We start from the raw sequence: 15,662 nt of genomic DNA on the forward strand, positions 1-15,662 counted from the left end.
ACCCTGTCTAACATGTTGGTGTAATTTTGAACCATATGAATATATGACCTATACAAAATTAGAATAAAGAAAGAAAGAGAATCTAGTGGGCCAGGCACTGTTCTGAGTGCTTAGTGTATATAACCCATTTGATCCTCACAGCAGTCCTCACCCACACAGGAGCTCTCATTACTGCCATTTGACAGATGAGGAAACCAAAGCATAGTGAGATCAAGCAACATGCCTGAGGTCATACGCCTCGAAAGTGGCAGAGCTGGAATCAACAGCAGGCAGCCTCACTCCCGCGCCCAGACTCTTAAACCCTGCACTGTTGTGCCTTCTACAGAGGGCTGGAGCAAATAGGTTTGGAGAGGGGCACCATCTTCATCTTTCCAACCTCAGAGATGACTCAGAGATGATTTTCAATGTGGAGAAATATTGAGAAGGAAATATTCTTAACCAGAGCATGCTTCAGAAAAGACTTCCTAGGAAGTTAATATAAAATAGCATACAGTTAAGGAGAAAAAAATACATAACCATTTCCAAAGATATAGAAAAGCCATTAAATAAATATTAATATTCATTCATTTTAAAAAATGTTGTAGAGATGGGGTCTCTCTATGTTGCTCAGGCTGGTCTTGAACTCCTGGCCTCAAACAACCCTCCCACCTCAGCCTCCCAAAGTGTTGGGATTACAGGCATGAGCCACCATGCCCAGCCATACCATTCTTTTTCATTAAAGCCACTCAGTAAAATTAAAATTGACCTAAGCATGAAAGTAACATCTTAATGGGGCTAGAGGCTCTCTCACTAAAGACAGGAACAAGACAAGCATGCCTACTTCCCCATTGCTATTTAACAAGGCCAGAAGGAATTAGACAAGAGAAAGCAAGCAGAGGCAATTAGAATTGGAAAGAAAGAAGTAAAATTGTCTCTGTTTAAAGATGACATACTTATATATCTGGAAACCCCAGAAGAATTAATAAGAAAATTACTATACCCAATGAGAGAATTTAGTAAAGTAGCAGGTTATAATATCAACATTCAAAAATTAATAGCCTTTATCTACACACAAAAAAAGATAGAAGATATGAGAAGGCTTATTTTAAAAGGCAAGCAATAATACATGATAAAGTTATAAGACTACAAGAACATATGACATCAACTATAAGAACTGTTCAAAAACCTATATAAGGAAAATTATGAAACACTCCTGAAAACACAAAAGTAGAGGCTGGAACACATGGAAAGACGGTGTTTTTGGATAGGAGACTTCAACATCATAAAGATATTAATCCTCCCTAAGTTAATGTTAACCCCAATGAAAACACCATCAGTCTTTTTCTGCATCTAGATAAACTGATTATCAAGTTCATTTAGAAGAACTAACAAGAATAACCAGGAGATCTCTAAAAACAAAACACACACACACACACAGAGCAAAAAAAGCAAAGAAGGGAGGTTGGGCCTACCAAGATATTAAAACACATGACAAAGCCTCTGAGATTTATAAAGTATGGTATTGGCACAAGAAAAGGCAGGCAGACCACAGGAACAGAAAAGGAAATCCAGAAACTCATCTAAATGCATGTGAAGATTTAGTCTGTGACAGAGGCATCCTGTCAAATCAATGAAGGAAAGATGGATTTTTAAATAACCGGTTTGAGAGCCATATGGAGAATGATAAAATTGTGTTCTTTTCTCACACCATACACCTGGACAAAGTCCAAATGACTCAGATTCAAATGTAAAAAATGAAACCATATAAATACTAAAGGAAAACATGAGCCAATTGCTCTAAAATCTAGGAGTGGGGAAACCTTTCCCAACAATGACTCAAAATTCAGAAGCAATAAAGGAATGACGGATAAATTTAACAACATTAAAAATGTTTCTGTGGTCGGGTGTAGTGGCTCGTGCCTGTAGTCCCAGCCACTCAGGAGGCTCAGGTGGGAGGATCACTTGAGCCTGGAAGTTCAAGACCAGCCTGGGAAAAACGACAAGACCCCATCTCTAAAATAAAAATAATAATAACTTAGCCAAATGTGGTGGTGCACACCTGTAGTCCCAGCCACTCAGGAGGCTGAGGTGGGAGGATCACTTGAGCCCAGGAGGTGGAGGCTGCAATGAGGCATGGTCATGTCACCACACTCCTGCCTGGGCAACAGAGCAAGACCTCATATATTTTTTTTTATTTTTTTTTTTGAGACGGAGTCTCACTCTGTCGCCCAGGCTGGAGTGCAGTGGCACGATCTCAGCTCACTGCAAGCTCCGCCTCCCAGGTTCACACCATTCTCCTGCCTCAGCCTCCCGAGTAGCTGGGACTACAGGCGCCCGCCACCATGCCCGGCTAATTTTTTGTATTTTTAGTAGAGACGGGGTTTCACCGTGTTAGCCAGGATGGTCTCCATCTCCTGACCTCATGATCCCCACGCCTCAGCCTCCCAAAGTGCTAGGATTACAGGTGTGAGCCACCATGCCTGGGCAACCTCATCTTTTTTTAAAAAAAAGAAAAAAAAATGTTTCTATGGCAGAAATAAAAACATGAGCAAGGTAAAAATAGAAATTACAAACTGGAAAGGCGTTTGCAACTTATAAAACAGATAAAGGGTTACTCTATATATTATGTATTCACGATAAAGGACTTCGAAAATTGAGACTTAAGAGGCCAACTATCTTAGAGGGAGAGTAGTCAAGAAATATGAACAGTTCAGAGGAAAAATGCAAATAGTCCTTAGAAGAATAATTCAAATAGTCCTAAAATATAAAGAAAAAAATGCTCAACCTAACCTGTAATCTTCAATGCAAATGACAACTATGCCCGGATTGGACTTCTCGCCCCTCAGACTGAAAGCCACCTGAGCTCGTCAGCACGCGCTGTTGGCAGAACTGTGGGGAGTCAGGCACTCGTAGATTGTGGGTGAGATACGAAATGTTTCAAACCCCATCGAGGGGAATTTGATGACATCTAGCACAATTTCATGTACTTTTACACTTTGACCCAGCAACCTCACTTCTAGGAACCTTATCCCAAAGATACACTGGCAAAAATATGAAAAAAAGTACCTATGAGCTGCTCATTATAGCACCTTTAATAACAGTAGAAGATTGGAAACAGCCAAACGTTCATCAGTGGGAGCCTAGTTACATAAATCGTGGTGGATCCACATAATGGAATTCTATGCAGCTGTGAAAAATTAGAATATCTCTATATACTGCCACTATGAAATAATCTTCAGTAATGAAAAAAGTATGAATAATATCTCCACTGCTTATCTAGAAAGAGAAAATACAAATATATTTTCATAATTACTTTCACAAATGTACATATAAATGTACATGCATATATGTCTGTACACATACACACACGTAGTTTTTAGTGGAACAAGGAACCCAAAGTCAGGTTACCTACAGGAAGAGTGAAGGAACAAGGAGATGGATACAGAGACAGACTCCCCTGAATAGGCCTTATTCTCCATATTGACTTTGGAACCATGTAAATGCTTTATCTAATTATAAAACAAAATTAAATTTTAAAAAGTAACCTGTAGTAATTGAAAGCAAATGAAACAGCTAAACCTAGCCATATATCAAGTTCATTAAATAATCGAACATACGGGAATTCTTTCAAGGGGCTTTAGAATTGTAAACACTAAATAAATAAAATGTTAAGTAGTCCTCAGTAATCACATTGCTAGAAATAGTATTGGCATTGTTATTCTGAATAGAGAGAGCAAATCGTATTATATTAATGTCGTTAAGAACCAAGATCTTCAGCAAAAAAGAAAAGAGATATGCAAATTTCAAAAATCGAAGAAGTTAAGGTTAGATGGAATGCTAAATTTGAATTAGAAATATCAATTTGAACTCATGATGTATTTCTCTTAAAGAAATTAAAAGGATATCCTAGCTGTCTCCCCTGAAAGGGCCCACCGCAGTGAGTGCCCCAACCCCAGACTTTGGATTTTCAATGTTAGTCTTCATTAAAATGAGCCCGTGCTCCTAGAAGAAATGTCTGATTCCAGGACAGGGCAGGAAATATGCACAATGAACCTGGAACATCTTGTCATACGAGGAAGCAAGAAGTTACCAAAGACAAATGATATTGTGCCCAAGGGACCCCAGAGCCAGCTGGAGGAGGCTCTCACTGGCCAAAGGTGGATGAGAGCAGCAAAAGTAATTATAATCACAGCAGGAGCTAGCTGTGGAGGCACGGCTGTAATCCTAGCCTCATGGGAGGCTCAGGCGAGAGGATCATTTGAGCCCAGGAGTTCAAGACCAGCCTGGGCAATGTAGTGAGAACCTGTCTTTAAATAAAAATAAAAATAATAATAATAACTGCAATGGGTTAAAACATATGAAATATGTTAAAATACTTGGGTTCATAATGATACTGGGAAAAAACCTCATTGGCCATCTTTGGAAGATTGTTAGGAAAACAACTCATCATTCTAAAACCTAACAAAGAAACAAAAAGAATAAATTATTTACCCTGCCTCTTCTATAAAAGTTGTACTTCAGGATAACTAAATATTGATGAGGAGAAGTTTTTCCTTTATACAGATATTTCAGGTAAAAATAAAATAAGAAACAAAAGAATGCATGTATTTTTCATGCCCTAATCAATCAGAGTGTGTGCCTCTTGTGAAGAACAGCCTTGTAAAAACACAAACCGGAACCCGGTCAGGCCCTGAGGTCTCACGGCCAGTTGACAGGCAATGCAGGGGACACAAGGGGACACAGAGCAGGCTGAAGAGCACCCCACGGTGGCAGTCCGCCAAGGCCAGAACCGGAGAATCCCCACAGGCAAGCGCCCTTTGTCGCTCTGTTTGTTCCACACATCAATTGCAAGGAAACGAGAAGGGGAGAGGGAGAGTGGAGAGAGAAAGGGAATCAGGTTAAAAGAGGCCAAAGATGACTGCTAATGGTTATGGGGTTTCTTTCTGGGGTGATGAAAATGTTCTAAAATTCACAGTGATGATGGTCACACAACTCTATGAATACATTAAAAACTATTGAATCACACACTTTAGGTGGGTGAATTGGATGGTATTTGAATGATATCTGAATAAAGACAGAGAGAGACAGACAGACAAATAAGAAATACCAGTTGCCATGCATGAGCCTTAGGCAGATTCTGATTCAGCCAAACTTAAAAAAATTCATGAGGCGACTGGATTATCTGATCATATTAATGAATCGTCAGGTTTTTTTAAGGTGTAATAATGGCATCGAAGTTCTTTTTAAAAAGTTATTTATATTTTGATTGTATAAATTAAAATATTTACCCATGAAATATCTGGGATTTGCTTCAAAATAATCTAGTTGAGGGGTTGGAGGAGGCAGTGGCTGAATTGAGACCAGCCCCAGGTTGGTGATTGTTGAAGCCGTATTATGCGTAGTGAAAGCCATTAGCCCATTCTCTCTGCTTTTGAACAGAGAATTGAATCAGGAAGCTTTAGGGATAAACAGGAGCTTAGGCCCTGTCCCCAGAGAGTCTGACTCAGGTCTGCAGCAGGGCTCTGTGTGGCTCAAGTCCTATGACCCCCGTGCACACCCTGTACAAGCCCCCTGGCTACAGGACGGGAGTAGGTGGGGGAGACCTTTCCCTCAGTGATTTTCCAGACCTTACTCCAGTCCCAGGTACCATCCATAGACACTGCAGGGTCTATCCATGAGGGAGACCCCCACAGTCCAGCCTCTGAGCCTGGCAGCGCTTCGGGATTGCCTACTTTGTATGCTCACTATAGCACACACCCTTGGGCATAGAGAGGAACTAGGTAACAGCCTCCTCTCCACTGTGCCAAAGACAAGAATGTCATCTGGGTTAAAAGAGATGACTTCCCACCCTGGTCAAAGTATTGTGGCTTTGAGACTGGAGGGAGATCTGTGACGCCAACTAGCTCATGCGTCTGTCTTCTCTCAAGTCTCGACGGCAAGGTTATGAGATCTGTCGGGACTTCTCCTGGGTGGGTGTAGACAGTGCCTGCTCCCCCTCCCTTCACATTTCAGTAATAAGGGAAGGATGTGGAGGGCTGTAAGACCAGGAGGTGCCAGGTACGTGCTGGGCATGAGAAGTTCCTGTTCCTTAGGTCCCAGGACAGAATCTCCCTTCCAAGTTCCATCTTCTAGATCGAACTCCCCAAAAGCCAAGAGAACAAATTAAGAGCTAGATCCGCCGGGGCAGAGGCAGAGGCCCAGGGCTCCACTTCACTGCCCAGAAGCCGGGCCTGAAACCTGATGTGCACCGTGGATGCCAGCAGGGAGCGTGTCCCGGCCCCTTCCCAGGAACCCAGCCTTTCTGGAAAGTCTCCCCTGAGCCAGGCCAGGCAGGAGCAAGGAGAAGCCCTTAAACCCCTGCAGGTCTCCCTCAAGCTTTTGCCACAGCCACGTGGTGACTGTTCCCGCTCTGTCTCCCTCACAGAGAGTCCGAGCAGCTGGTGGACATGGCCTTCCTGGGCACCCGGGCTGGCGTCCTGAGAAGCAGCTTGTTCGTGGGCTCCGAGAAGGTCTCCGACAGGTGGGTTGGGCCGGCCACCCCGGGAGGGCAATCCCTGAAGGGCGGAGAGGGCCAGAGTCCCATGGTGTGTTCCTGGGCCGTGGGTGGACTGGCACGGGGTCTCCAGCATGCTGGACCCCTGGGAGCCCAGCAGAGCAGAAGTATCGGGATTGACAGATTGGGACAGTGGGAAAAGCAGCCCTTCCACAGAGGCTCACACATCCTGGTGGTGGGCCCCTAGGACAGGATGGAGGCTGGACCAGTCAGGGAGAGGCTTTGAAGTTGAGGGTTTGTAGGAGAATCCACCTAGAGGAATCTCTAAGGGAGAAAGCCGAAACTGCTTTCCTCTCTGGGCTGGTCTCTGTGTGACAGGCTGAATCTTCTGACTGTGTCTCTTTTCCCCACTCCTAAGGGGAGAGGAGGTGCTGCTGGGGCCCTGTGGTAGGTGGAGCGCTAACCCCGCAGAGCCTTCATGAACCACCCACTCCCACCTTCGTGTGGGAGATTTGTGGTCTCTTACTCTACCTGGTAGGAGTCCAGGCCCAACTCCCTGTAGGCCATGGAAGGCTTAGGCCTCCACACCAGGAATGTTCAACTGGGGGTGATTTTGTGACATTCAGCAATGTCTGGAGACACTTTTGGTTGTCACACTGTGGGAGGCAGAGAGCTTCCTACTGGCATCTAGTGGGTGGAGGCCAGGGATGCTGCTAAACATCCTACGATGCGCAGGGCAGCCCCCACAGCAATTGCCTGGCACAAAATGTCACTGGTGCCAAGGCTGAGAAACCCTGCTCTAAGCCAAAGCCGGGTTCTGGGGGAATCAGGGGCTGGCCCACCCGGGTGCCCAAAGGAGGATGGGAGCCCAGAGGAGGGGTTGGGGGCCGAGCAGTGCCACCTGCCGCTTCGCAACCCAGGAGACTCCAACAGGTGCGGACCTGCAGGCACCTGGAGAGCAGCACAGGGCCCCTGAGCCGACCTGACCCCACTCTCCTCGCCTCCCACCCGCCAGCTGCTCCTCTTGCTAAGCACGCCCAGCCACGGAGCGCCATCTTTGAGCTTCTTCCAGGACTCTGTGACAAATCCACACTTGCTAAGCAAAGCTGAGGCTTTCTAGGAAAACAAATTAAGTTGCTCTTCCCTTTCCCTCCCTCCTCCCTCCCCTCCTCCCCCCCACCCATCCCTGCGGAGGTGGAGAAGAAAGAGCACCACTGCCTCCCTGACCCTTCCCTCTCCCCCTCTCAGAGGCTTCTAAGACTGGAAGCGGAGATTTGAGGCAGACAGACCTTCCCAGTTCCTCTGCCTCCTGCAAGCACTCCCGGGGCCTCCCTTCACCCAGACTTGAGGTGAATGGCAGCCCAGGAACTGTGTCACAAGGCAGGTTGCTTCTGGTACATGTGAGCCCAGTCACTCTCAAAACCAAATCTCAGTTATCCACCTTGCAGATTATCCACAGCAATGTGTCTGCTCCCCACCCCCACCCTGCTTCTCCCTGCCTCCCACTCTGCTTCTGGCCGAACACTCCCTTCTGTGGGTTGCTGTGTGTTCAGGGAATGCAAAACCATAATTAGCAAGGTAAAGCTGCTCGAAAAAGGAAACTCATAATGCATGCAAAAACCTAGAGGCAATTCTCTTGAAGGAACCATTTGGGGGGATTGATGCCCTCCTATTAGTGCAGTGATAGAGCTGACTACAGCTTCCTCCCTCAGACGTGCCAATGAGCCAGACAAGAAGAAATTAGGCTCTATCCAAAAGAAAGAAACCCTGCAGGCAAAAGAGTTTACATAAAAATGGAAAGTATTCCCTCATTATACAGACCCTATACCTCTTCTAGCTGCTAGTCAGATGCAACATCATTGTGTTTCTAGAAAAGGCGAGAAGTGCTGGGAAACATTGTCTGGGGCAGTACTAATTTAGGGGCTAAAATCACTCTCTTAGCCCAGCCAAGTTGACCTTGTATGAGAAAAGGAAAGAGGGATGACTGTGTTCACAGATTTGGGGAGAGGTACCACATCTTCCTCCTTACAGAAAGTTCCTGACGCCGGAAGACGAGGCCAGCGTGTTCACCCTGGACCGCTTCCCGCTGTGGTACCGCCAGGCCTCAGAGCATCCTGCTGGCAGCTTCGTCTTCAACCTCCGCTGGGCAGAAGGACCAGGTAACCCACAGCCCTGTGCTCCTGGGGCTGGGCCAGTCTCAGGCCAGTCTCATGTCTCCTGCTGCTGTGCTCTTAGTGGGAAATGGGAACGAGATATGGAATAGAATGTCCAGACCACCAGGGTTCCCCTCCTGCCTTCCCTCCTGCCATGCATTAGTGACTTAAGAAAGCTCATTGGCACCTTCCCACACCACAGGTCCCACACTGAAGGTGGGCCTGATCATTTGATTCCCTAGCCAGCCATCAAAGTTGGAGTTTAAAAACCCAGCATGGGATTCTAGCCCCGATTCCAAATATGAGATCAGAAGAGTCCATCTCTAAGATTCTCCTATTTATCCTGCGTGTCTGTGAAAGCTTCATAAACCACCCAGATGGGTGGTTTCATTAGGGGCTGCAGTACTCACTAAGTCAGTGGGGCTGCCCTGCTCTTCTGAAACAGAAAGAAAGCAACCAGTCCCCAGTTACTCAGGACCACCCAGGACCAGCCTCAGGGAGCTCCCAGCCTGCTCCACAAGCCCCTCTCAGCTCAAGAGAGAGGCTGTGCCGGGCAGGTGGTGGGGAGGGTGGTGTATGAGGCAGCCGCAAAATCCCTGCACGGCCAGGGACCAGGAAGACTCTCAGAGTTGATGGGCACCCGACTGCCAGCCAGCCCCAGCCCCCATTCTGGAAAATAACCAAAATAAGAAAAATTAAGTGACTCTAACAGAGCACCAGAAAAATCGCCAACTGTTTAGGCCTGCAGAGGCGTCAGTGTCTGCATAGCCTGGTGCTCTTGATTTACATTCGAAGAGACTGTGGCCCAGGGAGCTGCAGGGGCTTGTCCAGGGATCCCAGAGTGCATGGCACAGCCACCCCTCCACCACCCCTCCACCAGGTGACTGCTGGGGCAGCTGATCCCATTACAGCACATGGATCCAGGGGCCTGGAGAGTGTGCACAGGCAGGTGGGGTGAACCCCAGGAGGGTTTGCAGGAGGGTGGAGACTTCTGAAAGGAAAGCCAGGGCTGGGGTCACCCAGAACTTCCTCTTTAGAGTGACCTTCTGCCAAAGGCCTTCCACCACCACTTTGCCAAAACCATCCTCAAGTGTCATGATGGAGAAATGTCCTGCAGCTGATGGCTGGGGAGGCCCAGGATCCCGGGGCTCCTCCTGGGACCAGGACAGGGAAGGCAAACAGCAGGGAGGAGCTCCACCCCTGCCCCTCCAGAATTCCGCCTCCCTCACCTGGCGCTATGCCCCTCCTCCCACTTGTGCCGTTCCCTCCACACACGTGCCGATAACTGCTATCTTCACAAAACGATTTTCCACATGTTTTTTATTTAATCTATACAACCCCATGAGGTAAGTGCTGTCATTATCCCTCAACTTCCACAAGGAGAACATGAGGCTCAGAGAGGTTCTGTGACTTGCCCAGGGTCACACAGCAAGGGAGCCACAATGCCGAGCTCTGCCCTAATCCAAGCCCAGGCCCCGTTACCACACTGAATGTAAGGAAAGAGGGAGGGGGAGTTTTTATTGCCAGTGCAAGCCCAGCAGGAAGGCTCTGGACGCAAAGGGGAGACCCCTTCCCACACCGTCCACCCCAAGGCTGAAAGAGGCAGCTCCTCCTCCGTGGCCACACCCTCGATAGCAGCACAGTGGGCCCCCAAGGGAGGGCACCCACAAGCCCTTGGAGAGGTTCTATAGTGAGGCCCCGGGCCCTGATGACAGGTCCCCTCCTGCCCGCATTCAGCAGGACTGAGCCTGCGCTGCTGGGGGAGCTTTATGTGACGATGAGGTGGGAGGGTGGGTGGGTGAGAAGCTGAGCCACGAGGAGAAAAGAGGGAAGCTAGAGCCCAAAAAGGGGGCCTGGTGAGGAGGGGGGCGGGGCCCACTTCCTCTCCACAGCCCGCTCACTTGCTCAGCGCACGCACACACTTAGACACGTGGCCACCTCTGCACACTCCTTTCCACCCCAAAAGAAGGAAAACAACTGCGTTTCAATGGGGAAAAGAGGATGAGCTGCCTCCAGGGTGAGGGGAAGCTCCCCTGTCTCTCTAGGCTGACATAGTTGCCCTTTGCCGTGGCCTGGTGGGCTAAGTCCTGCCCACGTGGAGCTGCATTGTGCAGTCAGTGCCTAGAAACCTGTCCACACACAGCAGAGCCTCAGCAATATGCCCACAGCCCACCTCTCCCTGGGCCCTGCCCCCTCCTGCACCCCGTGCCCTGATCATTCCCATCAGGTGCTGGGCCAGGTAGCCACGGTGAGCCAGGCACTGAAATCCCTGATGTCCCCAGAGACTGCATCATTAGGGTCTCCACATCCTCACATCCGCGTTTCCTACAAGCCTCTGCTGGCTGGGGTACAAATGCGACGGAAGGTCTGTCCCAGAAAATGGGCTGTGGGACCCAGGGAATATTGTTGGGGCTGCCACGTCACTACCTTCGAGATGTCTGTGGACACAAGGTGGGGAATTGTCCCTTCGTCATCATGGGGCAGATTCTAGAATCAAGGACAACCTTACATATTGGAAGTTCCTGGAATCAGACTGCAGTTTTAGGGTTCTTGAGACATTTGACGACAGCAGGTGTGATGGGTAATCTTGGCGACGTGGCAGATGTGAGAAGCTGGTGGTTAAGTCCCAGGATAATTGACACTGTTGTAATAATCACCACACAAGAGTCCCGTGACCTGTTTGCATCATGCAATGTTTGACATCAAGACATTCTAACAAAATATGATAGCACCTCAGAACGTGTTTGCCCCTTTCTCAGAAGTTTAGTCTGTGGCCGGGCGCAGTGGCTCACGCCTGTAATCCCAGCACTTTGGGAGGCCGAGGCGGGCGGATCACAAGGTCAGGAGATCGAGACCATCCTGGCTAGCATGGTGAAACCCCGTCTCTACTAAAAATACAAAAAAATATTAGCCGGGCATGGTGGTGGGTGCCTGTAGTCCCAGCTACTTGGGAGGCTGAGACAGGAGAATGGCATGAACCCGGGAGGCGGAGCTTGCAGTGAGCTGAGATCGCGCCATTGCACTCCAGGCTGGGTGACAGAGTGAGACTCTGTCTCAAAAAAAAAAAAAAAAAAAAAGCAGACAAACAGGCAGAAACCCCGGTGTCGTGGGGACACTGCAGCCCTGCACTGTTCTGGTGGCCAGAGGCCATGTGTGTGTCTGTCCAAGACCCATGTTGGGGTCGCCATCACAGCAGCAACTTCTCCAAACACGACCCCTGTCCCCACCCTCGTTTCAATTCTTCCAAGGATGTCTTCGCCTGCTTTTATTCCCGTCTCCTATTCCAAGAAAGTGGTAGCGCTCCACCTGCCCCAACCACAGCTCTTCCCAGTGACTGGGTTGTCTTTGTTCCCCCAGAAAGTGCGGGTGAGCCCATGGTGGTGACAGCAAGCACAGCTGTGGCGGTGACCGTGGACAAGAAGACAGCCATCGCTGCAGGTAGGAACCGCCCTTGTGGTGCTGAGGCTGGGAAGCTGGGGACAGTGTCAAGAACAAGGCATAGATCACAGCAGAAGGCCCCACACATGTGGCCAGGGCCACAGTCCTGCCGGTGAAATGTGGGATGGGCGGAAGTGCACTCTTCCTAAGCCATTTCATTTGTAAAACCATAAAACTTTAGATGTAAAAGTATTCATGAAGTGAGCAAAATGAAGCCCAGAGAGGCCACACAGAAGAGAGACTGCAGCCCAGCCCCCAGCCGCCCCCCTCTTCCACATAATATATTTACTGTATGCAAGCTTCTCTTGAGAAACACTTCCTGTGGGTTAATAGAGCATTACTGAGGCATTCTATAGCTGAACGGAAGGCTGGCGGGCAGAGTTCTTTTATTCTAGGCCTTTTATCAATCATCGCCATCATCATAAAGCCAATATTTACTGAGTATCTACAGCGTGGTAACTTCTTGAAAGCTTTGCTATTGAAAAGATGACCAGCAGCACTGAAATTGCCTGGGCCTCTGTTAGAAACACATAGTCTCAGGTTCCAGCCCATACCTGTTCAACCGTAGTGCACTTTACTGAGATTCCTACTGATTTGCCGAAACATTAAAGCTTGAGAAAGCTCTTTTGCAGTATTAACTGATTTAACCTTTACAAATATTTTAGAGTGTAGGTATTACTGTCGGTGCCTATTTTATAAATGAGGACCATAGGCTCAGAACGTTTGGCTCAAAGCAACCCAACTAGCGGGGATCAGATGCCGTAATTCAGTCCAGACCTGTCTTTTCCCCAAAGTGTTACTCCACCAAGATGTCCTGCCTCTTTATAGAGCAAACAGTGGATGCTGATTCCTGTGTCATCCCCTTACGTGCTCCGTCTCCTATTGCCTTGGGGTCTCGTGTCCTGCTTAAGAGGGAAGTGGGACTGTGACTTGAACCCCTGAGGCATGAGCTCAGTGTGTATGTTCAGCATGTGCCAGGCACTGTGGACTGCCTGCCACGCAGTCCTTGGGGTGACCCAGTGAAGGTGATGGTTTTGGCTCTATTTTACAGCTGAGGAGACTTAGACCCAGAAAAATTACTTGCCCAAAGCCCCACAGCTAATAATGAGTGAGGCTGGGATTTGAACGCAGACCGCCTCTCGTTGGAACCCAGGTTCGCTGCCCTGTGCTGCAGTTTGCCATGGCTTACGTGATGAGAGCACCTGTGACCCTCACAAGCTTCTCCTGACTTTCAGTTTCTTAGTGCCTGCAGAGTCCTTGGTGTCTCTGCCTAGCTGCCTGAGAACGATCAGGTCCCCGCAGTGAAGCCCTCCTTACGCTTGTTTTAGCTTCAGTATCTGGGACCCAGCTGTGTTTTGAAAAGTTGCACGATCCAACAGGCACTCGAGCTTGGCCATCCTGGCTCCATGAATGCAGCTCTCAGGCACCTGCCTTGTAACCAAGGCCCTGGCCGGGTGAGGACTCTCGCAGCAGGATGGGGACGGAGCAGACAGGATCAGGGCAAAGGGGATGCAAGGGAGCCGGCTGGGCTCTGTCTTTCCGCCTCAGAGAGGGCACCAGGGCCGTCCTGAGTGGGGGTCCTGGGCTGTGTGCCACTCTGGGATAAGCGATGGGGGGAGAACGGCTCCGTCTGACATTGCCGCGGGTAGAAACCCCGTGTCACTGGTCATCTGCGATGCAGCCACCTGCAGCACTTGGAAGGGATTTTTGCCCTCCCAGCTGCTGTGCTTCCCTGGGCCCAGGGCACACTAAACCCAGACCCAATTTCCAGGCCAAACTTTGACGCCGAAATCGTCTCCCTACATGCTGTTCTGTGCTCCCAGCCAAGCCCGCGCCTGTGCTGTTCCCACGTGATGGGGGCTCCCACGTGATAGAGGCCTTCTCAGCTCCTGTACACCTGCAGGTCTAGGAAAGGTGGGACAGGGGGTCAGGCTGCTGGCTGTGCTTTCCTGCACTCTCCAATTATTTGATAGCATTTTTAACTCGGAGCTGAATTAGAGCCCAGAGGGGTTGCCATAGAAACGGTGTCCCAGTGCCTCCAGTTGAACTCACTGCAGACATTCGCTCTTACACTCTGGGGTGCATGAATGCCAGAGGAAAAGAGTGGGGTGCTGGAGACCTGATACTTCAATTATGATTTTTCTTTTGGTCTCCTTCTGTCACTTCCTCTCCCTGGCCTGTGGCTCAGCCTCCCTGATCCTGGGGCCAGCTGGAGCCTGTAGCTGAAGGAGGGGTAGGTGGTTCATTTGCTGTCCCTGGAAACGGCTGGCACTGTGAGCGTGTGAGCGCCAGGCCTGCTGAGTGTGGTGTCTGTGGTGGGGGCTGTATGGTGATGATTGTGCACAGAGCTCAAGGGGAAGGTAGGAGACGGGCACTCAGCCCAGCCACGGGGGCAGCGGCGGGCTGCGCGTCACTGCCGTGTATAACACCACCGGCTCACACAGAGGGTAGCAGACCAGTAGCGATCGTGTTCATCCCTAAGCAGGTGGTTTATAGACAGCTACTGCAAAATCTCCAGAGATCTAACTTTTGGATCAGGATCTGTTTTCAATTCTCCATGTCCCCCAGGCCCTAGGCGAGGAATGAGGTCAAGCTCCAGGATGGGGCTGTAACGGGCAAGTGTTTGTCCAGCAGACGGGCGTTCTTCCAGCACGACTTGCAATGTACACAAGCCCCTGCACAGAGGCCCTTCCTGCTGGCCAGGGCTGCAAGAGTTCTCCCCTCCTGAGAGGTCAGCCTCAGTACACGCCCAGCCTTCAGACCTTTGAGGGCTTCTGTCTGGGAACCATGACATTTGAATTACACACATAAGCATGACAGAGACCTGTGCCAGGCCTGGGAGGGGCCCCGTTCTTGCTTCTCCAGTGGGGCTCGGGAAGACTTGTCTTGGGTCCTGCTATAATTATTAGGGCTATAGGAGAGCAGCAACCCTACACTTATCACCACCTGGGGAAGGCGGACACCCCAGCTCTGCCGTGGAATGGAGCTGAACTCCCGGGGGACCCTGATGGTTCACCTCCCTCTAGGGTTTGCTCCTGGCTCGCTGGGTTGTTATCCAAAGGAAGATCCTAGGGAGGAGAAAATTCCGCCTTGGCCTCTGAAGACTAATGAACCATGTAGCCGAGGAGGGGGTTCTCGGGCCGAGCGTTGAGCCCGCTCTTCAATGGGGCTTGCAGCGTGCTCATGGTCCCAGAGTCTGATACTCTTCCTCATCCCCTCTACTCGGTGCCTCACTCCCCAGCCCTCCAGTCCGGGTTCACTCTGCAGGCCCAGAGTGTGGTTTGCCGGCACCTGAGTAAGCCCTGAACGGGCTCCTCCTGCCAGCCAGCAGCCCCGCCAGTGAGGCTGAAAGAACCCAGTCAGCCGAGGCCCCTCCAACTGCCCTCCCCTCCCACTGTGCAGCGGCATCCTCTGGGCAAACAGTGCCTTCTCGCCACATGAGCCCATCTGTCCTGGCTGCCAGGGCCAATTCCTGTCAAGCCTGGGTGGATGGGCAGCACCCACAGGGCACGGGTCACGGTGGGCTCCCCAGCTCACCTTCGCACCAAACCTCGGTGCCGCCTAGCGAAGCTGCCCTGAGGCTCAGGAACCTGCCTGTC

The 15,662-nt window shown here is 49.9% G+C and overlaps 1 protein-coding gene across 14 annotated transcripts in view; it reads left to right on the forward strand.

Annotated features, from left to right (window-relative positions):
- CACNA2D4 (calcium voltage-gated channel auxiliary subunit alpha2delta 4) overlaps positions 1-15,662 on the forward strand; it is a 134,815-nt gene that overhangs the window by 74,247 nt on the left and 44,906 nt on the right. For all 14 annotated transcript variants that reach the window (XR_010120908.1, XR_010120910.1, XR_010120909.1 and 11 more), the window contains 3 exons: positions 6,404-6,499; positions 8,504-8,631; positions 11,983-12,063. Coding sequence is in view for 10 of the 14 variants with exons in the window: in XM_063639856.1 (XP_063495926.1) it covers positions 6,404-6,499; positions 8,504-8,631; positions 11,983-12,063 (305 nt within the window). In the remaining 4 variants the exon portion in view is untranslated. The remainder of the gene's footprint in view (positions 1-6,403; positions 6,500-8,503; positions 8,632-11,982; positions 12,064-15,662) is intronic.

The sequence above is a fragment of the Symphalangus syndactylus genome, chromosome 5, assembly GCF_028878055.3.
Source record: "Symphalangus syndactylus isolate Jambi chromosome 5, NHGRI_mSymSyn1-v2.1_pri, whole genome shotgun sequence".
NCBI lineage: Eukaryota > Metazoa > Chordata > Mammalia > Primates > Hylobatidae > Symphalangus > Symphalangus syndactylus.